Here is a 24192-nt window from a genome sequence, read left to right as displayed (position 1 = left end):
TTTTTTTTTGGGTTGCCCCCCCCCGCACAGCCTCCCTTCCCTTTTGCACCCCTTGCACTGTTCCCCCTTTGCCCAACCCTATTCCCTTCTGCATCCAGTTTTGCACCCCCCTTGCACAGCTCTATTCCCTTCTGCACCCCCTTTTGACCCCCCTTGCACAATCCTATTCCCTTTTACACCCCCCTTGCACCCCCTCATTTAGTCCCCACTTGCACAGCCCCATTCCCTTCTGCACCCCCTGACACCCCCTTGCACAACCCTATTCCTTCCTGCACCCCCCTTGCACTGCCCCCCGTGCCCAACCCCATTCCCATTTGCACCCCCTTTTGCACTGCCCCCCTTGCCCAACCCCATTCCCTCCCGCACCCCCTTACACCCCCCTTTCCCATCCCTATTTCCTCCTGCACCCCCCCTTGCAGAACCCAATTCCCTTCTGCACCCCCTTGCACAGCCCCCCCGTGCCCAACCCCATTCCCTGCTGCACCCGACACCCCCTTGCACAACCCGTGTCCTTTCTGCACCCCCTTGCACGCACCCCCCGTGCCCAACCCCGATCCCTTCTGCACCCCCCGTGCCCAATCCCAACCCCAACCCCATTCCCTCCTGCGCCCCCTTACACCCCCCATACCCAACCCTACTCCCTTCTGCACCCCCCTTTGCCTAACCCTATTCCCTCCTACACCCCCTTACACCCCCCATACCCAACCCTATTCCCTCCTGCACCCCCCTACACCCCCCATACCCAACCCCATTCCCTCCTACACCCCCTTACCTCCCCTTTATTCCCTCCCACCCCCCTTCAACCCCCCCACACCCCCCTTCTCCCCCTCCCACCCAACCCCTCCCTCTCCTCTCCCCTCCCCTCCCCTCTCCCCGCCCCTCCCCGCTCCCCCCGCCGCTCCCGCTCTCTCACCTCTCTCCTCCTCTTCCTCCCCCCGTCCCCCCCCTACCCCTCCCCGTCCCCGTTTTTTCCCCCCCCCCTCCCCTTCCCCGCACCCCTCCCCAGGCCAAAATCCTGCACATGATGGACGACAACAAGCAGCTGGCGCTGCGCATCGACGGGGCGCTGCAGGCGGCGGGCCAGGAGGTGACGGCGCTGCGCGCCGAGCTGGCCGCCACCGGCCGCCGCCTCGCCGAGCTGGGCAGCGACCCGGCCATGGAGCACGGCCCGCAAGGTGGGTGCCCGCCGGCTTCGGGGGGGACAGCGCGGGGGGGGTGGTTTAAGGGCTGGGGAGGGTGGTGGGTGATCGGGGTTTATGGTATCGCGGTTTGTTTGGCGAGGAACAGCTCTCCAAAAAAAGCGCCGCGCGCGCTCTCGGCACCCAAGCTCTACCTGCTGCCTCCCCTTTCGCTTTTTAACCCCCCTCCTTCTCCGTTTTACCCCCTTTTCTCTCTCTATCCCTTCCTTTTCTCTCTTTATCCCCCCGTTTTTCTCTCTCTATCCCCCCCCCAGCCCGATTTACCGGTTTCGTAATTGGGGAGCCGGCCGCAGCCATCTTCTCCCCGCCGGCATCGCCCGGCCCGGGGAGGCTCCGGCTGCCCAGCCCCGAGCTGCCCCCCCCCAAAAAAAAAACACCATGGGGGGCAAAACTTACCTTCGAGGGGTGAGGACACATCGCTTCCGTGCCCCCCCCTCGGGTGCTGACCGCCTGGGGGGTCCCTTTTTGCCCAGCGAAGCCCCAACCCGGTGGGACCCGGGACGCAGCCGCCTCTCGGTGCCCCCCAAGGGGCTGCGGGTGCCGGGCTCATCCCGGCCCCATGGCTCGGAGCCGGGCTGGGCTCCCACCTGTGCTCCGGGCACGGCTCCGGGGCCGATTTCCTCGTTCCTGATGGGCTGACGGGATCAGCCGACCCCATGCAATGCGGGTCGCCCTTCGGTGCGGGTCGCCTTTTGGGGTCTGGGTGGCCGGGGTGGGGGTTTAAAGGCAGCGGTGTCCCCGGTGGGCATTGTTGGCGGCTGGTGGTGTGGCTGCAGCTCGGTTTGGAGGGGCTCCTTCGGGGGGTTGTTGCAGCCAACCTGTTGGGTTCAGCTGTGGCGAGGGGGGGGTACACCTGTTTAATGGGATCCATCGCCAGGAGGGGCTGAGCGGGGTGCTGGGGTGCATGTTGGGGTGCTGGGGTGGGTGCTGGGGTGCTGGGGTACATGCCACGGTGTTGGGGTGCGTGTCGGGGTGCCCAGGTGCAAAGTTGTGCCGGACCCCATTGCGCATCGCGGACCCGCACCCCTTCCCAAATAACCCCCTCGGCCCCCTTCCTGCCCATACAAAAAGCTGTGGAGGGCTGAGAGCTGGAAGGGCCGGGGGAAACCCTTTGGCTGCCCTTCCCTGCACCTATTGCTGCGGGTTTGGGGTTTGGCTTGGGCTGGTTCCTCTCCAGGAGGCTGCTGCGCGTGTGTTTGCGTGGAGGGGCAGTGCCTCTGCTCGGCAGCGCGCCCCGGCGAGGGAGGGATTTGGGGTGGTTTGCCAGGGGTCAGGGTTTCTTTTTTTTACCTTCCTCAGAGATTTTTCAACCCATTGGGTGATGGAAAAGCACCTCTGTGGTTTCCTTTGCTGGCAGCACGCTGGGAAACAATTGGTGTGCTGTAACAGCGCTGAAGAACTGCGCTCTGTTCCCCAAAGGTTCCCCGTGTAATAACCCCAATCCCACCTGCTTTGGGGTGCTGGTGGAAATACCAGCTGCTGTAGGGTGCCAGGAGCGCTCCCATCCTCGGCCCGGGCACTGGAGCGGTTGCCTTTGGCAGGGCAGGAGGACCCGGGGGGCTCGCTCCAGCCTCCAGATGTCAGCAGGCAAATTTCATCTTGGTGTGCTGGGGGCCAGCACCGAGCCGTGTAGCTCTGGATGTTTTTTTTTTTTTCCCCTTCCCCACGTGTTGAAGAGGCTGGTATTTAAAATGCAACGTATCCAGCCCAGGGGAGGAATGGTTGGTCTCAGCAAAAAAAAATAATAAATAGACCCGATTCACTCCGTTCTGGGTTTCCTTTCCAAATTTTTTACTATTATTTATCCGCGTTCTCATACATTGCCCTGTGCCTGCTGCTCTAGGTGGGGCCGATGTGTCTGTAGGGAGCCTTCTGGTCTCCAGGGGTTTTTAGGATGATTTCAGAAGGATGGCTGAAAATGACTCCGAATAAGTAGAATGAGCTGTGTAAGTAGGAGGGTCGCTGAGCTATTCGGATTAAGCCCACGTGCTGTGGGAGAGCTGGAGGCTGGTAAATGGGGTGTGGGCAGCCAGCAGCCCGTGGGGATTTAGGGTTTGGTGGGGGGGGGGTCTGCTCGTGACGAGGTCCCCCCAGGTGCTTTTGGCCGTGGTGGTCTCGTTGCTGCCACCGCTGCAGGGTGGATGTGCTGGGTCCGGTCTGGGAGTTAGGTGAGCTGAGGGAAACGTGTGCCTCCGTGCTCAGCTCGCTCAGTAATTAACGCTGCCTGGGTGAAGTGTGGCGTTCCCATAATTAGGGAGCAGCTTGAGACAGCTCGAGGTAATAACTGCCCCTTTTGTGCCAACCGCGACTTCTCCTGCCGTACCGTGCCATCTCCGCTCGCACGCGGGCAGCGGGGAGGTAACGCTCCGAGGGCTTTTTTTCTGCAATTTGTAACAAAACTGGGAGAATTCAGCCGAGAGAGACGGACTGCGTGGTGGGCGTGCGTACGGAGGTGGGGATGAAGCCGCGTGCTGTCACAGTCCTGAGCAGTGAGCGTTAATCACCCAAACCCCTCGCTCCTGGCACCTCGTTTTAACCGGCGAGTTTGCTGGAGACTTATTTTGGCCGTAGCATTATCTGGAGGTGACTGCAGAGCGGTATTCACGTCGCTGGCTCCTTGTGGGGCTGCTCTTGGTGCTTCTGGGCCTGGGTGTCAGCACCCGGTGGCCCAGCTCTGGTTTGCACCTCAGGGATGGTGGGGACGTGGGTGGGTGGCAGAGCATTGGAGCTGTGGGGGCTCCGTGGCCCCCTGGCATGCCAGGGTGTGCTTCTGGCCTCCTGGGTGAAGTCCTTTGCTGAATCGACGTGAGGGTTTTCAATAATTTTGAGTAGCAGCAAGGTCTCTGGGGAGATGGGAAGTTTGGGGAGCAAGGCCAGGCCGTGCTGAGCCAGGCGCTTGGGCCATCTCGCCTGCTGCTTTTGCTCTCCTCTCGGCGTTAAATGGAAAACACCTTAATTAATTAATGTTGGCAAAGCGCTTGAAGATGTAAAGTGCAATCAATAGCCAAGTGTTATTAATAAGACCTCGATCAGCGTTTGGCTCATCTCGCTTCCCATTTCAGCACGTCAGTGGCACACAGTGCTTTCCATGCTGGGGTCCACCGGCGGTGGCGTTTTTTTGTGTGCTGCCAAAATTCGGCTGGAAAGGGCGCAGGAGCTGCCTCCTGCTCCTGCAGCAAGGGACTCCTCCTCGCTGCGCAGCGATCGTGGCCACGTGTGGTCACGTCCTGGCTGTTGCTGCTGGGCCAGGAGGACCTTTGTGCTCGTGGCAGCCTAAAATAGCGTCCTCTTGTTCTCCTTGATCTCTGTCCACTTCCACTGCTACAACACGAAGACTTTGACTTCTGCCCAGGAGGTGAGCAGTTACCTCGGTGCCGTATCACTGTTTTGTGAATAATCCTCTGGGGCTGGTGAAAACGTGCCATTTTCATCTTCCCGGGTCTTTTCCCTGCTGTTCTTTGTTCTTGCAGAGCCTGAGAGCTGCTGCTGTAACACAACCTGAGGAATTCGGATGCTGCAGTCCGGTTGGATGTCGGAGTGCTTTTGCACCGTGTGTATCGCAAGATCAAGGTCTTGCTGTGCTGTTACTACAGCTGCACGTGCTGGGAAGTAAATGTGTCGTAGTAATATTCACCTGGCTGCTTTAGACTCAAGCATCGGGCTGCAGCCAGCACTTCAGGTCCCCGTCACACCTTAGGTTTTGAGGATGTTAATTTAAAGCCTCTTTATGCATTCAGAGTCTTTCTATTCAGAAGTCTCATTTGGCATGGTTAGCATGAGATTTATGATAATATTTAGATTTTCGTTCCTTTAAAGCCCGACCAGGGGAGTTTTCATGAAGTGCCTGAGGATGAGTGAGCTCGAGGAAGCTCCGAAGCTGGAGAAGGACAGGACCCAGGATTTCTGGCTCCCCAGCTTGTAGCATGACCGTGAAGACGTTTGGTGCTAGATTCACAGGAGAGGAAGGTATAAGCAGGCTCTGGTCTTAATCCTGGGGAAAGTTAAATGCAATTTTCTCTTGGATTCGGCCACTCAGATAACCACTGGTGGGTCTGGGCATCCCCCAAAAGGGCAGTCCTTCATCCCATTACTCACCCTTCGTTACTCCAGCTGCTCAGCGATCTCTGGCACTGGGGCCAGATGATGCAGAGAAATCTGCCTCCCCAGTATGAACCTCTCCAGGTTGCCCAAAATTGGATATTTATCCTCTCCAGGTTGCAGCAGGGAAGGAAGGGCCTTGCCCAGCCCATAAAGCCGGGTGCCTTTCCTCCAGGTGCCCACGCTGCTCGGCCGCCAGCGAGCGGGGCCGTGGCACACGGCGTTAATCGAGGCACTGAACTTCAGCACGGGCACGATGCGCGGCCCTGCTTCCGTCTGCAGCTTGTTAAAATTCAATTCTCGTAATTCCTTGTTGACAGCGACGCGTGAGATAAGGGAGCTGGAGGCTGACGCAGCAGCTTGCACAAGCAGCGCGCACGGGGCGTGCGGAGCGCCGGCGAGTCGGCTTCCCCAGGTCCTCCTCGCCGTGCGAGTTGTTGGCGATGGGAGAAAGGAGGAAAAAAACTCATCCCAGCCCTCCCCCGACCTAACAACAGGACGTGGCTTGGGGATGGGACTCGATCATCGAGGTTCTCCCCAGCCCTGGTGATTCTGTGATCCTAGCAGGGGTCATTTGAGGCTGGGGGGGTGAGAGCTGAGGCTTAGTGACAGCCCCTGAACCAACGGGACGTGGGATGGTGCCAGAGGTGTGGAGGAGGCTGGTGCGTGGCTGGGAACGACCAGCTCTGCCCATGCCTTTGGGGGCGATGCTTGCTGGAGGCTGTGGCCCCCGGTCTGAGCCCTGGTGCCTCTCAGCCTGGCTCTGGCCACACGGGTCGAGGAAGGGGTCTCGCTTTTCAGCCTCGAGTTTTACGAGTGAGCAGCACCACGGCTGGTGGCGGTGTGGGAATGGTATTTGGTGCCAATAAGGTTTCGGTGTGCTCCGTGGGGTGTGGAGGAAGCAGGCGAGCGCGGTGCCATGCCAGCGCCTCCCTTCAGGTTTTCCTTTGGCTCCTTTTTACAGCAGCGAGCAAACCCCCGAGAGCTGGCGATGCTGATGACAAGTAGGTTTCCGCAGAGCGGATGAAGCAGGGTTGTGCATCTTCTGCAGCACCATGAGGCCACGGGTGGTGTTTGGGTTTTGTAAGCCAGCCTCTCTCTTTGTTTGCCTTTTATTTCTTACACAAACATGGCATTTGCAGAAGTGGCCGTACCTTCGTGACCGTGAAATGCCATACAGCAGCTACAGGCACAGGAGCGGATGAAAAAAAAGAAAAGACAGACCCCAGAACCAACATGGTTCTGGATATTCAGAGGGGGAAAAAAAAAAAGTTATATTCTTTTGTGCCAGATTTATCCAGCGATGGCCGTCGTGGCTGTTTCTGCAGCACTCGGAGGCTCCTCATGGCACGTGTATTTGCCCGAAACCCTCGGTGCAACGTGCGGGGTCCTGGGATGAGCGGTCAGCACGAGCTGCCCGAAACAAACAGCGCGCTGACGTGCCAGCTGGATTTCCTGGCCACCGTCCAGCAGGAGGGTTTCCTGCGCTCAGCACACGCGGGCAGGCGCATCATTTAAGCACCAAGATGATGACAGATGAGTGCTGGCAGCGCACCCGGGCGCTTGTGCTCCAGCCCGTTATTTTTAAGCAAATTGTCCATCATCCTCCCCTCCAAAAAAAAAAAAAAAAAACCACACAAAATTGTCAGTCCCGTCGGAGGGTTTTTTTTCCAGGATGTTTCAGATTGCTGGGGGATGCCGCTGTAGATCAAAATTTGCTGTTGGCATACGGGCACGGGAAGCATGCCCCTCTTCTGGGGGGAGATGTGCAGAGTTCGGGGTAGAAAGCAGAGCAAATGGATTTGAGGAAGAGGTTCGAGGAGCTGAACTTTGATGGCTGGGTTTAGGCAGTCTAGACGCTCTCTTTAAGTTGCAGAAAGGGGAAAAGATCATCTTAGAAGAAACCTAAAGAGAGAGCTGTGAAGGGTTTAGTGGGCTACGCTGAGCTTTCCAGTAGGAAAATGGCCAAACTCAGCTGTGCTCTGAATTTTAAACAGCGCCTGCTCTGCCGAGGCCAGCAGGAGTTTTGCTGCGATTTTGGAGCGAGCGGGACTGGCTCTTCCCAGCACCTTCCTCCCACCATACCTATGCCCCAAACTATTTTTGCTCCGTTTCTGACAGCTATGGGAAACGTGTGGGAGCAGAGCCAAGCCGCTTGGCTCTAGCAGCATCCCAATTCCTTCTTGGAGGAGGAAAGGAGAGGAGTGAGCTCAGAGGGCTGTTCCTGTGCCCTGACTGTACTCTGAAAGTCAGCAGGGCAGGCTGATTTTTTAGCACAGCTCTGTAACCTGTGGCATGGGATCTGGGCGCTGGTTTAGGGGGTGTATTTCCCACTCCTTGCTGCGCACACCCGCAGAGCTGTTCTGGAGCGACTCCTTTGGGCCATGAGGAGGAGGAGAGCCCAGCTCTGAACTGCTGGGCGAGGGCTGGCGGCGTGCTTTTGTCGTTCTGGCCAACAGCGACACGTTGAGAAACACAACTTCATCCTGCAGCTGCCAAATATTGGGGGAATATTCCCCCCTGTGTGCATCAGCGTTGCTGTTTTGACCAAACCCAAGCACGCCCGGTTCTTTGCTTTCTGTTTGTCAATTATTGCATTATCTGCTCAGGCAAAGCCTGTCGTTTTCTCCACCTGCAGCTTAATTCCCTGCGCTTTCCCACCCCCTGTAACGGATCCGGAGTTGTTAAGTGCCCGTGGCCAAATCCTTCCTCGTTTCTTCCCTGCTGCAGCCGGGGCTGGGGCAGGAGCAGGGGAACCGCTTCGGATGGCGACGCGCTGCGCTCCCGCTGCGTTGGCATCAGGTGATTGAATCTGCAAAGCTCAGCGCTGACATCCCAGCCACGGCAGCTCGTTTCCGAGCCACGTGGGCTGTCGTTCAGACGGGCTCCAGCTTCCTGAACGAGCTCTGCTCCTGGCAGAGAGGGGTCCAAAAGCGGAGGCTGGCGGAGAGGGCTGCTGGAGGGAGCTCCTGTGAAAGCAGGACCAGCGCGGCCAAAGCGGTGCAGCCCCCCTGGGACAGCCACCAGATTTACAGGGTTGTGGTGACGTGGGTCTGAGAAGCAGCAGAGGGCCACCTAGTTAGTTTTAGGGCTGGGTTTGATCCCGTGAAGGCCTCTTCTGGATGTTGCAGTAGAAGCCAAAAGGTTATTGCAGGTGCAGTGAATTTGAAGGTATCCAGCTGGTCGCGGAGCGTCAGCTTCGGGGGGAATTCATGCAAAGCCCTCAAGTCCCGGGGATGTTTTTGTAAAACCACTGCCTCTGGGTGTGGGATCTGCAGGGAGGGGGCTCCGTGCGCTTTGCCTTGCCCCCACCTTTGCAGAGAGCCTTTGTATGCGCTGCTCCTCCCCGGGCACGCACCATTTCCAGGGTATTTTGGTAAATGATCCAATTTGAGGCATCTCCTGCACATCTTATCGCAGCGCTTTCTGAGTGCGTTCGGTAGGGACCGGTCTCATTTGGGGCGTAATTCCTCTGATGGGTGCATTTACTCTGCAGTGGCAAAACCGCTTTGATTCAGCGTGGCAGGTGTGGCGAGATGAATGGGAAGCACTTTCCTAAATGGCTCTGAATACCTTGTAGGTTCCTTATGGGTTCTTTTCATTTAAACGGCACGGTGTGATCTCGGGCTGAGTTTTTTTTGAGATTTATTCGATGCTGTCGTGGTTTTAGGGGTAGAGAGCTCCCTGTGCTGCCGTGGTTAGCCTGCTGTGCCCAGCGCAGCTGTAGCTGCTGAAGGTAGCCCGATGCCGAATCCTGATATATTGAATCCTGATATATTTGGGATCGTTTTCTATTTGTTTTACTTAAGAGACAGGAAGAAAAAAAAAAAAAAAGGATAAAAAAAAAAGCCTGGAGAGCTTTGCCTGTTAATTAGTCTGACAATAATTTGATAATGACCACAGTGCAGGATTAAAAACCCATATGCAGATAAGGCATTAACTCCGCTTGCTGGCAGCATTAAGGGCTCCAGATAGCATCAAAGGAGCAGAGCCGGCTGGTGCGTGTCGACGACAGCCCGTAGATAGCCTGCTGTCGGCAAGCACACCTCTGGCCTCATCACCGAGCACGTTATCCAGCAGGTGGGAATACTGCACGGGGCCAAACCCAGTAAGTCCTCAGCAGAGGGAATTTTGGGCGACCCGCTCCAGTTCTTCGCCATCGCCCGTGTGGGGTGGAAAGGTCTGCGGGGGGTTTTGGCACCGGCGTGGCTGCAGGGAGCTGCCCCGTGGTGCAGACGTGGTTTGGGCTTTTGGGTGGGCAGGAACCTGTGGCAGGAGCTTGGGCTGGGTCCTTGAAGTCACCCAGATACCCGCAGAATTGCCGGCGTTGGGTGCTCCAGCACGGCCTGAGCTGGGAGCCGCCGAGCTTTGGGTTCCTCTCCAAGAAGGAAAATGATCTGCGCCTTGAGGAGCCGACCTGATGGACCTGGGTCCCTTTTGCTCACAGCTGCATGTAAAGGCTGCAAGTGGGGAATATTTTGCTTTATTGCACTTTTTGCCAGGTAGCTCTCCTTTGCTAGCTCATTTTTGGTGGTTACCAGAGCTGCAAGTCCAAACTGATTTTGCAGCAGCGTTTTCCTGGACTTGCATTAGGAAGGGAGCATCAATGTCTTTGGGCCAGTACAGAGGGGAGCAGAAGCAGAGAAGTCAGAGTGATGCCCTCAAGATATTTTTGAGCTTTTCTTGGTATCAATAGCCACTACCTCCTATCAGCCTGAGCATCCTGAGGGAGGAGGGTGAGTTAGGCTGGCTGCAGGTGGATGGCACGAGCGGACGTCATCGGTGCCAGAGCTAATCGGTAGGAAACCATCAAACACACGCTGCTTCCCCTGGGCCGTGTTTTCAGCATATCTCGAATTTCTTTGTGTGTGTATCCAGTTCAGAGGGTAATACCATCAATTAGACCAACAAGAAAGACGAATAAAAACCTATAACCCTCTGTAGCACACCAGGTTTATCCCTGATTAGCGGGGCTGCTCTGATCTCATCGTAAATCTGTGTACGTGTCATTAGGAGAGCAGTATTAAATTGGTAATTAACGTCGCCAAATAGTTTTCATCATCCGCTCTGTTGAAAAAGAGGAGAAAATGGTAAGGAAAATAACGTGGCGTGGAGCGTGGGGTGGATGTCAGGTGGAAGCACAAAGAGTGTCCCATGTCCCAGTGTCAGGGAATGTTGTTCCTGTATCGGTGGCGAGAGGAGGTTCAGGAGTCAGCAGATGCAGCCCCCGTGTGGATGAGCCCCCCGGGGCCCTTTCCAGCATGGGCAGAGCACAGAAAGCCTCCGTGTGCCTCCGTGTGTGTGTGCACAGCTCCAGGAGCAGCAGCATGAGGTACGGGAGGGCATCCAGAGCAGAACTGATCCCTCAGATCCCGGTGCAGATGCCGCACACAACGCTGCGTTGTATCCGTGCACTCATGCTTGGGCTGGGTAAACGCTGTCCTTGGCAGCCAATTTTTTCCAAATTTTAGCCAAAACTTTTGCTTGGCGAAACAGCAGAAAGCGCGTCTTCAATCTCTGGTGCATTTCCTAATGGTAGGAGGGGAAGAAGCAGCGTGCGGGGAGCTCGAGCAGTCGGGGCGCCTTGCTCCGGGCGCTGTTGGAAGCTCGCGCCAGGAGCCGCTGCGCCACCCTGACCTGCTGGGATCTGCCTGGGCGGGCGCTTCCCTTCCTGGCTGTTTATTCAGGCAAGCAGCAACTTGCTCGATCCCTTAGTTTGCCTCTTAGAAATGATGATGAGCCGGGAAGATTTCCTTTATTTATTTTTTTATCTTATTTTTTTAACGGTGGAAAACGGTAGGATGGGCGGGAGGCTTTTTGCTGCAGATGCTAATTGCGCTTGAGTTTTTTTCCGTGCTTTTCCTCGGTGCTGCCTTCCAGCTCATTCCCGTGAAGTCGAGCAGCCTCTCCGTGTGCACGCCGTGGGAACGATGGATGGAAAGCAGCCGCTGCCCTCCTCCTAGCAGCCATCCATGGGGAAGGGCACCGGTGTCCTGCCTGCTCGCAGCCGAGAAGCTCGCGAGGTGTTTGCTGGTTGCAAACGTTGAATCGTGAGCCGGGGCGGGCTGTCCCTCCGACAGCTCCAAGGCTTGTCCAAACGGGTCGGAGCAGAGGGCTGGCTTCTTCCCAGTTTTGTTTTTTTCTGACATCTCAGGAGGAGAGGAGCGGCCCTCGTCTCTCCCTGCCGCCTCGAGGGTGAGTTCAGGCTCCAGCGCCGCCACTCGGGGCAGGAGCTGGGAGGCGAGGTGATCCCACCCACAGCCCTAATCCTTCCCGCTCGCTACCTCATCAGCTTAATTAAGGGTTGCGTCGGGTGAAAGCCGTCCCGCTTGCGTCACGTTACGTCTGTTACGCGTCTGCCAGCCCAGCCTTTTCCCAAGGGTGTTCCCGGCGCTGCTCGTTGCCCAACGCGTCCCCATGACCTGCTCGCGGAGGCGCCTCTCCTGTCCTCGCCCTTGCGCGGCTCGGGGGGTCCCAGCTCGCCTGCCCAGCTCTTCCCGGGGCTCCCTGGGGGCTGCGACCCGCTGCCAGGACCCCTGCGGTTGTGGATTGCTCCAACAGGACCCCGGCGTGGAGCTCCTCCAGGCTTCGGAGCCTCCAGCGCTCCCAGGTGAACAAACCCAAAGGTTATTAACGCGTTCCCCGTTCGTTAGCAATTAAACAGGTTCTCCTGCGCCCCTAGGAGCTCCTGGCCGGCCAGCGGGGTGGAGGAGCATGGGGAAGAAGGAAGAGAGGCTTTCCCACCTCGGTTTTTGCACAGCTTGGCGCTGTTACGGGGCTTCCTCTGAAGTTGCTGCTGGCTGGATGCGTCGCCCTGCGTTGATTTTCGGTTCCTGATGCTTCTGCTGGGGTTGGTGGCACGCACGGAGCGTGCCGGAGAGGTTCCACCGTGCATGCTGGTGTCATGGGTGGGGGCAGCTCCGAAGGGCCTTCGGATGCAGGTAGGGCATCCCCACGGCAGGTCTCCCTCCTCCATTTCGAGCTGGTAAAAACACAGTAAAATACAGGGGCTTCCCAGCCGGAGCTGTTCCTGCTGTGTCCGTGTCTCGGTGCGTTTCATCCCCTGGCTCCGTGTCCCACCCCGCAGGGGCTATCGCGGGTCCAAGCAGTGTGACTGAGCCCAACGGCACGTTTGGTTTATCCACTCTTAATGCCCTGGGTGAAGGGGGAAGCACCACGTTAATTAGGTTCGCAGGGAAGCACCACGTTAATTAGGTTCACGGTCGGTGAGGAGCTTTGAACCCAGGCGCCGGGCGGGTTGTGGGGAGGGCACTAAGAGCAAGCGCGGGCGCTGGGCCTCGGGCTGAATGAGAGTTTCGCCCTTGGCTTTGGGATCTTGTGTGTTTTTATTTCTTTTGGGGGGGTTTAGGGATGGAAACAGACATCCAGGCTTCACCTCGGGTTGTGTTTGGCTTTGTGTGGGGGCGTTTTGTCTCGTTGTGCGCACACACACCTGGCACCTGAGCTGCAAGCCAGCAGGAGGACGCACTTCCAGTTCAGCTCGGACCCAAGATGGGTTTTTTTGGGCACGTACCAAAATCCCCAAAGTCCAGCTTGCTTGGTTAGCATCTCCACAAGGATCTGCTCATGCTGCAGCCGTTCCTGCAGGAGATACGAAGCGCCCGGCCAGCCTCACGACCTCGGTGTGCGCGGCTGCGTGCTTCGAGCCAGCTGCAGGGGGGCTCAGCCCCTGCCCGTGTAGCGCTGCCACCCCCTCCCCTCTTCTGCTTCCTAATTGTATCCAGCTGCAACGCTGCTAAAAGTGAGCTCAGACAGAAAATATTTTTGTGCAAAAAAATGTTAACGCGTTTTTTTGGAGGTGGAAAGGCTGTTTTGTTGTGGGTTTGTGTTTATTTTTTTTTGCTTCGGGGTGCAGCGGGGTGCTCTGGGTGCATCCCGGCCGTGCTGGAGGCACTCGGGGTGGTAGGGGTCAGGCTGGCACGTCCTGGGGAGGAACAGAATAGACGTGTTTGGGTGGAAGGGACCTTCCGAAAGCATCTCCTCCAGCTGTGGGGCAGCCCCACAGCCTGAGCTCAGCGCTGGTGATTCAGGGCTGGGTTAAGTACAATGAATTTTGGACAGTAAATGAATTGAACAGTCTGCACAAACAGCGCTCAGGTTACTAAAAGGATGTTTTAAAGTAAAAGGAAGAGCTTTGCCAGCTCGTTATCTCCTCCGTCAGAAGAAAGATGTTGTTCTAGAGATCAGTGACTGTTGTTGAGTCCTGTTACACCATCTTGCAGACACACACACCCACACAGCTTTTTGGATTTCTTTTATTTTTAAAACATTTTGCAGTTGATAGTGGGTTTTTATTTTTTAACCGCGACTTTCTTTCCCATGCTACACAAAGATCTAGCCCCGGGTGTGACTGGCAGCGCGTGCTGCCCTGCATCCCATTCCTGCACTGCCAGGGCCGTAGCGAGCTATGGAGACATCTGAAGGTAAATAAATACTGATTTGGGTGCAACAGGGGAAAAAAAGCAGCCCGAGAAGCTGTAGGGGATGCGTCCACCTTGGGATGGTTGGAGGCTGAAAAGAGGTTGAGGTCTTGCAGGGTCTTACAGCCCGTGGAGAGGGCTGGAGCCTCCTCTTCTGGGGAGAGATCTTGTATTCGGATCGCGCTCGCAGGGCTTCTTTTTTTGGTTTTCTGGCACTTTTTTTGTTTTACTAATTGCGATTGTTTCACGTACCTCTGATCTATTATACTTTGTAATAAGGCACGTAATTCATTATTTAAGTGGCAGCGCTCTGATAATTAGACGGGTTATTTTTGTCGCTGCTGATTAGTTGGTAAGTACAGATTGGATGCTGGAAGCCGTGCTGCGCTCCCCTGGTATTTGGGTTTTGGAGAGGGGCCGTGGCAGCCCCGTGCCTCGCAGCGGGAGGAGGGTGCTGCTGGCAAATGGCAGCAAGAGTTTGAAAGAGTTCAGCACTTTTCCCCCCAAAAAAAGCTCATGGTGCTGCATAAGGTTAGGAAGATGCTAGCAGATGTGAGCTGAGGCATCCTCATCCCAAATGTGGTTTTGGGGACGCTGCAGGGCGAAAACCCACTGAGTGCTGGAGCTGGCTGTGTTCTAGGAAGGCTTTGTCCCTTCCCAAGTGTAAAGCCACGTTGTTTTTTACCCCTGGAATTAATTGCGTTTGTGGGACAATGTGGGCTTTGTCCCTGCGGCCGGGGGACGCTTTTTCTTCTCGCTTGTTCTGTGTTTGGGATGCAGGAGCTGTTTGCAGGATTAGGGCTTTTTTTACTTCGTTCTCAGACTGCCTAATGAAGGGTGTGGTGGGCGAGGTGGAGCGGGTCAAATCCAGAGATGTACGGGGTGAGATGCTCGGCGCTCCCCGCAAGCCAGACGGAGCCAAGCGGTTTGCACACAAGGAACTGAGGACGTGTTTTTGGAGCCGTAGCTCTCCGCTTTCTCCAAGATGATGCGAACCATGCTGCTAGGAGAGTTTAATTGGAGCCGAGCCATCACATTATTCGAGCGCGGATTTCTGGAAAGAGGGAGTAAAAGGCAAGCTTTTGTGTCACTCGCTCGTCCCTTCCAAATAAGCTACAGGGCTCTGCTCGTTTGTGTCGGGATGCTCCTGGTTCAGCAGATGGCTCCGAGCACAAACAGCCCCGGGGATGCCTCCCGCTGCCCGTGACCCTGGGGACGGTCGGAGCTGTGTTGGAAATGAGCAGTGATTAGGAGATGCCTCGCGTTTTTCTTGAGCAAACACACGTGGAGTGGGAAAAGCCAGGGTGAGCTCTGTGTGGTTATCGGTGCTGCGAGCGCTCCTCGGGCGAGCCCCGAAACGCTGGGAGGCTTCAATGCTGGGTGCTTGGAGGGCACCGCTGTTAAATGTTGGTCTTGGCAGCCTCAGCGGCGGCAGCAGAGGGTTCGGGTGTGTTTCCAGAGTCCCTGTGCCCGAGGATGGGAGCTGCAGCCCTTGGGATGCTCCCTGCTCACATAGTGGGGTGTCTGCGAGCAGCATGGGCTCCGGGGTGAGCCTGCGGGGTGCCAGGGAAGCAGCACGAGAGGAGGATTTACTGAAAAACTCTGCTTTTACTCTAGGTTTTCCCATCTCCCTCAATTTTTGAGACTGATGGGCTGTGGAAGTACATTCGGGGCTCAGCATCTGGGAATAGGGGGCAGGAGGGAGGAGGAAGTCCAGCGATGTCCCCGTCCTTTGCAGCCCGGGATTTCCAGCTGCTTTTCCCTGGGGTGGGGGTGTTGGAGGCAGTGGGTTTTCACAAGAACCAGCTCATGCTTTATGCACGATCTCGCTGCTGCTAAAGAGGGGGGGGTCAAAGTGTAAGTCAGTTAAGCGGCTGGATTGCCCTGCTGTATTTGCCACGGGATAATGGAAAATTCCTGCGAGGAGCCTGCTTGATCTGGGGCCAGAGGAAACAGGATGAAGTCTATTCCACTGCAAAGCGATAGAGGAGCGCGCTGCCTGCCTTCCGCTGCCTGCTGCCAATGTTTTTATGGGCTTGGGATCTAGATTTTGGGAAGAAAAGTAAACCCACGTTATGTCAACCTGCGGTCGTGCCAGGCTTCTCGCCATGCGTCCTGCTTTGTGCCATCCCTTTTGTACAATTTCGGGGATCTGCACGCAGGAAGGCAGCGACAGCCTCGTTTTTGGCTCCCTGGGCTGCCAGGAGGAAAGGATTGCAGCACGGGTCCCCTGCGGTCAGTGCCCTGACCCCACATACCAGCACCGCCGGGCCTCGGGTACCAGCGGGAAGCTTTTCGGGGAACCCTGGGGCCTCTTGGCTTTCCACCCAGCTTCGGGTCCCTCGTGGGAATTTCAAGCTCGCCGTCACGTTTTGTGGATTTAAAGGGAATCTTGGAAAACTGGTGCCTAGAAGAATTCTTTGAAAGAAACTTTTGTTATCTCTTAGGGCCGTGCCAGAGTCTGTGTTACGAAACTATTTTGTGCCACAAGGCTTTGCAGGGAAGGCCTGAACTTGGGTTCTTAGGCTGTTATCGGTAGTCAGACTGCTTTGCACTTTGATAGCACCTTTCATTCGAGGAGCTGAAAGCACTTTAAAAATGCTAACAAATTGAGCTCCCTGATAGCTCGTGAGTGCAGCTCTGTACAGGAATTTGGTCCAAAAGCGTAGCGAAGTCCATGGAAAGACGTCCCCAAATCCCACAGTCTGTCTGTCCCTGCAGCTGGAGCTAATGGCCCGGATGTCTTCCCATCCCAGGACCCCTCTCCATTTCTCTGGAGGGTTTTTTCCTTGATGTTTTTCTGCCTGGCTCCACTGTTGAGAAACACATGGGGGGAACGGTGAAGTCACGGCAAGATTTGGGGCACCTGTTTCGTGTGCCACTGAGCCCTGCCTTAAGGTCGGAGATGCAAGAGGCACCTGGGTTGGAAACAGCCCTCCTGAGCTCTGTTCCTTTGTCTGTTGGGGCTTTGCCATCGGTTTCAGCCTTTGGGATCAAGCCTCGGAGAAGGCAGCTCCCTGTGCTTTGGCCGTGGCTGTGGACAGGAGCCGCAGAGCTGGCTGTGAGGAGCTGGGGAAAGCCACCTTGGGGTCCGGTTTGTGGCCACCAGCCGGACTAACGGGAGGGAATTCCTCTTTTTCGTGACTGTTAGGTAAAAGATGTGCTCTGGCAGAGCCACACGAGGCACTGGGGATGCCTGACATCCCTTTCCTCCTCCAGCAGTGCGCGGGGTCGTGTAATGCCCTGAAATCTGCCCAGCCGTGACGAGCTGCGCTCTGCGCTCCTTGTCGCCCTGCTACATTTTCCTTTCTCCCCTACCTTACATTAATTGTCTTTCAGAACCATCTGATTGCTGCTCTGATGATTTTTTTTTCCAGCGGATAAGCCTGTTAGAGATAATCTGGTTTGCTGAATTTCCCTTCCTCTAGGCGACCTCCTTAATAGCTGCCTCGGAGGATTTCATCTTGTTGGGAAACAGGACGCAATTCTGAATAAATATTCCGTTTCTTCATGGTTCTGCTGCTGATTAAGGTCTGCTCTTTCTCCTAAATAAACTGTCACATAAAATACTTGTGACAAGGGGGAGCTTTGGGGATGCTCAGCACGTGTTTGGTACTTCTGAGTGAGTTTCCTTGGCCAGTATGGTCAAAACCCAGCATGGATTTTGGTTGTATCCGTCTCATCTTTCAGGAGCCAAAAAAAAAAGGGGGATAGGGGGAAGAGAAACAAGGGAAAGGCCTATAATCCTTAATGTCCCCTGTAGCACAGAGTGCTAAGACACTGTGGGATATCCCCAATGGAAAAAAAGGAAAAGACCAGAGGCACGTTCCTCCTCCTCTTACCCTGTTCCCAGCTGTGGAGCAATCAGTGGTGTCATTTAATTTCAGGCTGTTACCCGGCTTCACAGAACCCGATACGGATGTTTGCTGCCACCTTTCCTTTAGAAAAGCTCATTTTCTGCTCTCCTAAAAACAAACCTACCCCTTTTTTTAGTATGTTCTGCACGGGTATATATTTTTTTCCCCTGTCCAGCTCAGCGCTGGTGGAGGGTCAGGGGCTTACGGTGCTGTTCCTGCCATTGCCAGCGAGTTGCTGAATGATCTGCAGCAATTCATTTGATCTTTCTGCACCTCGTTCTCGCAAATAAGGATGCTGGTAATAACTTTCTATTGTTAAGGCTCCGGTAATAACTTTGCATTGTTAAAGCTCTTAAAGCTCTTGCATGGAAAGTGCTGTATGGGAGTTAGAATAATTATTGTCATCATTTGCTGCGAAGCCACTGCAAATAAAAGTTTCTACAATAATGGACCTTCGTTCTTGGTGAAGGGAATTATTAGAATAATTGTGGCTGGAATGACCAATAAATTGTGAATAAAGCAAGTGCTCCTATTGAATTTATATTCAGTGGGGAGCTAGATGACTGGGAGATAGGCCAGGCAGGTAGAAGGTGCAGTGCTCCACTTGAGCCTTCCCATACACCAAGTGGGTCCCTGGCACATGTAGGCTCTGAGCTGTTTGGGGCATTATACTGAGCACTCTACACACACACACGGAGCTTCTTGGGGGCTGCAAGTGCTGATCTCCTGCGAGAAGGCAGCTCCAAGCAGCGGCAGCTGCATAATGCCGACTGTCGGTGTGTGTATGGCACCCCGATCCTGCACCATAGGTGTGTTGGGGTGAGGGAGAAGGAGGTAAGCTTGCTCTACGAATTTCTGAGCCTGGCTCACACCCTCTCCCTTATTGCCTCTAATTTACAGCTTGCTAAAAATAGGTGATGGAGAAGACTTGGAGCTGCTGAGACAGAGCAAGACCGTAAATCACTTGACAGCTCATTTCCTTATAGCAAATACCTTGGTCTTATGACTATATGTTTAGATTAAGGAAGGAATAAAATGTAGCAGTCATTGCCTGGTTCAGTAGTGTTTCTTTTTTTCTTCAGAAATAATGGTATGCATATGTGGGAGTGGGACAAATCCTGCAGTAAAGGCCTGTAATGTGCATCAGTTTGCGTATGTTAAATTGCCACAGATTTGGGGGTTTTGGCTGCTCGTTTGGAGAGGTGAGATGTTGTTAATGCCGGGGCTGGGCTCTGAAATGCAGGATGGCGCTCAGCTCCTCGGGAGGAAAATGATGCCTGTACCGAGCGTGGTGATGCTGCTGCGCCTGGTTATCCTACCAGCCCCTCTCCAAGATGATGGAGAGCCGTGCGATCTAAAACCGCCTGATTTTCCCATCTGCTCAGCCCCTTTTAGCCTCAGATTTCACCCAATTTGTTCTCCGCGATCCTTTTGAGCAATGCTCCTGCAGCCAGTGGGAGCTTGGCCAGTAACTTCAGCTCGGGCAGCAGCGAGACCTTGGCTGCTTCCTTCCCCTGCACCCCTGAGGATCTCCAAAGGCTTTGCCAGCACTTTCTGACCCAGGCAGCAGAGCAGCCAAATCGCCCTTCCTTTTCCCGATTGCTGCCCTTGGGGGGATGAGACCCAGCACTGGGGGTTGTGCCAAAGCTCTGTGATGTGAATAAGGCTCACAGGATCCTCCCTGCTCGGAGCTGTTAGCGGGACCCTGCACCGCGTCTCAGAGCAAACCTTTTGGCGGTGCTGTGCGTGGCCGGTTGTTGGCAGCATTAACAGCAGCTTGGGAGACACAAACCCTGCTTCCAGGTGTGACAGGGCCCTGCGATAAGATTGTGGATAAAGCTTCTCTCACCCGAGCTGCTGTTCCTCAACCTTAACCTTTGCAAGCCAAATGCTGTATGGCAGCGAGGGGTTACAGCACCGCCTCGGACCGGCGCTGTCTGCATTGCACGACAACCAGCAAAAGGAGTTATCGGTGGTCCAGGAGGCCGGGAACAAATTTAGGGTCCCGATCTTGCATGTGCTCATCCAGCTAATTAGCTTTGCCCATTCAGCCCGTGGCACTCGGCCTTCATCTGCTCAGGACAAGGCGCGTGGATGCGCACTGCAGCGCGCTCGGCTGTTGTGGGTACTTCGCTGCTCTCCTTTGAAGCAAGAAACGGTCTCTCCATTACAGGATGCTGGTGAATTTATTATAACCCAGGTGAATTTACACTTTTCAGTCCCCAGGTCAGGCATAGCCGAGCTTGGCTGTTGTGGCCGGGACGTGTCAGCTTTGGTTGTGCACATTGGCAGGTACTCGTGGGCCAGGACCTTTCCCCCCAGTAATTAATCTGCTTGCCCGGATCCTGCAGCCCTCTGCTCCTGGCCAGGCTCCCTCTTGTCATTCCGGTCGTTCAGCAGCAGACGTTGCAATAGAAGTTGTGTTGCAGTTCAAGCTACACCTTCATGGATGTGGTTTCAGGATCTAAGTGCTGACATTAGGCTGGGATTGCTTTTTTTATTATTATTTTTTTCTCCTGCATTTGAACTTGAAAGGCTCTTTAATGCTCAGTTCGGTGTTCCTGTTTTGCTTTTCAGGCTCCTTATTATTTCCCCTGGCTTCAATACCTCGTGCCAAGTCACTTCCAGGACTTGAACTCGAATTAAATTCAGTAGCTGGAAGGTGCTGAGCCTCACAAACGCATGCGGTGATTCAGCTCCCGGAGGAGAAAGGCTCAGCCTTGGCCGGGGCTGCCTTGCACGGCGAGGAGCGAGGCGTGGAGGCTGTGGCAGGCTGTTCCCCGTGCCGTCCTCCCATAACATCCCGCCCGCGTGGGCAGCGTTGAGTTTTGTCTCCTTTCCCAGCCAGGCTCTCTCTGAATCTTCATCAAGCGCTAATTAGCGCTGGTTCCCACCCAGCGGCGGGATGGCCAAGGTTTTCGAGGAAGCTCTGCAGCTGCAACTCCGCCGATGGGGCTGGAGCCCGTCACCTTGGCCTGGATCAGAGCAGGTGGTGGGGGCACAGGGCAGGATCTGCTGCATCTTCATCCTGCTCCCACTGGGGATGCTTTGGTGGCCTCGTCCTGCACAACGCGGGCTACCACCGGGATGGGCTGGGGACCGATGTCACCCTCTGCTCAGAAATTCCCCCGTAATCCCCTCGCCACCCTTACCCAGCTCAGCAGAAGTCGTCCTGCGCTCGCTGTTGCTCCCCTCTTATTTCTCCGTGCGTGCCTGGGATTCTTGCTCTCAGCTCAGCAGCAATAAACGAGCCATTTGCATAATGAACGGTTTTAAAATCCGCAGCCCTGCGGTGCCTTGAGCCGTGCCCTTCAGAAGGGGCCTGTTCTCCAGGAGAAGGTGGCATAATTCAAAACGCTTCAATTCCTCTGGGGAACGTAAGTTAGGGTGGGAAGCACTCGGGTTATTTTGCAGCTGATTCTTTGGTGCTTACGTGGTGCCCTTGCTCTGCAGCGCGTGTGCGTTTTGGGCACGTGGAGATAATGCAGCCAACTGCTTTGTTACAGCCATGGGGGGGATTAAAAGGGCAAGAAATGGGGGAAAAACGCTGCAAAAAGATGCTCCATTCCAATTTCTGCCGGTCATTCCTGCGGGAGAAGGACCTTTGCTGCCCGTGCCTTATTTTATCATGCAGGGGTTGCCTTGGCTCCTGGCTGGGGAGGCAGCTTCTGGGCGCTGCTCTCACTCACTCCATGATAAAAACAGGCAGGCATGTGTAAATTGCTACCTGTATTTCCTTGAGAGGATCTGAAAAACAAACAAAAAAAGACATTCTGTTCCGTGCTCTCCCCTTCCCCTGCTTTTCCATGTGTGTTTTTTTGCCATCCTGGCAGTAGCTTTGGGATAAATGTTCCTTTAGCACATTGCTGTGCATCCTCCACCTGCAGCTGGGGCGTCCCCCCCTGGGTTAGGGAGGCATTTTTCCCTTCACCGTTGGGATCGTGGAGCAAAAAACAGGGTGAAAGACCCCTGCAATGAACCGTGCCCCTCCCCGAAGCTGGAAGTTTTCTGCTGCGCTAGCACAGCCGAGGAGCCCTGGAGCACGGCGGGTGATGGGTTTCATAACCGCTTCCCCTGCCAAAAAGAAGGATGAGTAACGAGCAGCGATAACTCTCCTGCAAGCATCAGCATCCCGCTCAGGCTGATAAAAATTTGCTCCCTTTCAAAAGGCCTTAAAACGCTCTTTGTGACGCCGGGGCTCTTGTATTTTCAAAAATTCTGCAGGATGCTGGTTTTCCTTTAAACTGCTTTAAATTGGTGTTTGTTGAACTCGTCGCGAGCTGCTTTTGAGGAAGAAGAGCTGGCTGTGGTTTGGTCCTTAATGGAAAATGAATGTGCCTCGAAATCCAGTCCAAAACCCATAATCCCTGCCCCACACAAGAAAACTCCACTTGAAGGAGTAAATGTAGGGGGGAAAAAAAAAAATAGGTTGGATTTAATTGCTTTGGATGCCCTGTTCCAGCCGAAGTGTGAGGAGACGATAAAAGAGGCAATTTAAAGCTCAGCAGCAGCGTGTTGGAAACACCGGTGCTGGCGCGCTGGGATGCTTTATCCCCAGCCCATCTATGCTGAGCTGAGCTAAATGGTGAGCGAGTCGGTGGCTGAGAGCAGCGAGCCTGCGGCAAGGTCACTCGCTGCTTCCAGGATTTTGGATTTCCCCCCGTGCTGGGGCTGCGAGGGGGCTGCTGCAGCTCCTCTTGTGCCTGGGCGCCTCGTGTTGGTTCACCAATTCCCCATGCCGTGTCCATGCACCCGAATGGCTCCATTTAGGGCCCAAATTGTTTTATTTTTTTAAAGGCTTATCCCTTTATAGGCAAGCGATAACCTGGCAGTGCTTCGCTAGCAAAAATTAAGGAGTACATCTTCATCACGGGGCAGTTCAGCTGGCAAACGGTGGTGGTGGTGGAGCTGTGGCTGTGAAACTGCTGGGGAAATTATTCCATCGCGGCGTGCTGGTAGGTCTGGGCAGCGAGCTTGATGCCCCTGCATCATCTCGGGATGTAAGAGACCAAGTTTACAAGGCCGGGCTGGGGTTTTGCCTGCAGTGAAATGCTCTCGGAGCACCTGGTCGCCTGCTGAGCATCTCCTGGTTGAGTCGTGATGCCCAGTGTCCTCCAGCCGGGTGCCCCACGCTGGTGACGTGTGTCCTGCACACCCAAGGAAGGGGGAAAGCAGGAGGATGCCCCAGGGAGCGTGCTCCTTCTCCTCCTGCACAAGCCTCACGTTTTCTCCGGGCTCTGGAGGTTGTGCACGGCTCTGCCAGATAAAGGCAAAAGTGAGGGAGGACGGAGGAAGATGAATCCGCTGCTTTCGTTATCCTCTATGCAAAGAACATCAAAAGCACTAATGGAAAAGGCTTTTTATATTTTTCATCAAAGCACTTGTTAAGATTTGGCAGGCTGATTTCTTATCAGTAAAATATTTATGAATGGAGCAGCTGGGGTGCTGGTTTAGGAAGGCTGGGAGTAAACGCTCCCTCCTGCCTCGGGAAATGTTTTATTCCTCTCGGTGACTTTTTCCCCCTTTGCTTTGTTCACGCCGCTTCTGGGAGAGGCACTTCAGGGTGAGCCAGCACCCAAGCCTGCTGTCCCACGGAGCTCCCGGAGCGTTTGCAGGGTGACAAGCCCCAAACCCACCTTGGACCTGGTGCCACGAGCTCTCTGGCCGTCTTTCTCTAAGACAGCAAGTGCTGGTGCCTGCAGCAGCTTTGGCTTTTTAGGCCGTGTAAGCATCTTTGGGACACTTCAGCATCTTTTAAGCATCCCGAAGCTACTTAGGCAACCCAGAGCCAGGTCCCCGTGGGGCAGAGCTGCTGCTGGAGCAGCTGCCACCACCCCATCAGCCCTGCATGATGTGCTGCTGCAGGCTGCCTGCTCTGCCTCCTGATCGATGCAGTGGCTGCTTACAAGTAAAATAAATAAAAAATAATAATCCTTCCTCTTATCAGGGCTTGTCTAGACTCCCGTTTGCACTAGCTGTTCTTCCCGGGATGCTTTATTTTATATACAAGCAGGTTTGGGAACAAAACTATTTGCTTTTTGCCTTGCCCATCAATGCAGGTGTCTGCGGTACACTAAACCTTTGAAGAGCTCTTGACTTCTACAGCTAATATAACGCATCCGTGGTGCTTTCCTCCTAAGAATGGTGATTGCACTGGCCTGAATGAGGTTTTTATCTCCTTTTCCTCTCCAGTAATTAGACCTGCACACGTGGAGGGAGTATGAAATGATTTATGAAGGTGTTTTGATCCCGGTTTATTAATTCCTAATCCTGATTTATTATTATTCTTTCTAATTCTGCATCGTCACTTGGTGAGCAAGGTAGTTCAGAAAGCACGGGGGAAGAGCTCATATTGAATTTCCCTTGAAATACCAGGTGCTTAGGAATAAATGGGCTCACAAAGGGAGGCCTGCAGCAGTTGGGCATGGCGAAGGAGGCTGGGAAGAGCAGCAATAGCTGTCAGCATAAAGCATTGTCACACCTCATGGGCAGTGATGCTCTTAATTTATTACTTTTTTAATATGTTTTTCCTCCTGGCTTTGTCCAGAAGAATGTAAATCCGGTGACTGGGGAGAACCCGGGGGTTCCGAGGCGCTG

The 24192-nt window shown here is 54.8% G+C and overlaps 1 protein-coding gene across 1 annotated transcript in view; it reads left to right on the top strand.

The window, feature by feature from the left end:
- Positions 1-1006: 1006 nt before the first annotated feature.
- The window catches only part of KAZN (kazrin, periplakin interacting protein), a 62400-nt gene continuing 39214 nt past the window's right edge, over positions 1007-24192 (top strand). The window contains exon 1 of the mRNA XM_084300359.1: positions 1007-1175. Coding sequence (XP_084156485.1) covers positions 1022-1175 — 154 coding nt within the window. The 5' untranslated portion in view covers positions 1007-1021. The remainder of the gene's footprint in view (positions 1176-24192) is intronic.

This window comes from Netta rufina, assembly GCF_964035555.1.
Source record: "Netta rufina genome assembly, chromosome: 22".
Taxonomy (NCBI): Eukaryota; Metazoa; Chordata; class Aves; order Anseriformes; family Anatidae; genus Netta; species Netta rufina.
This window is presented reverse-complemented; position numbering and strand designations above follow the sequence as displayed.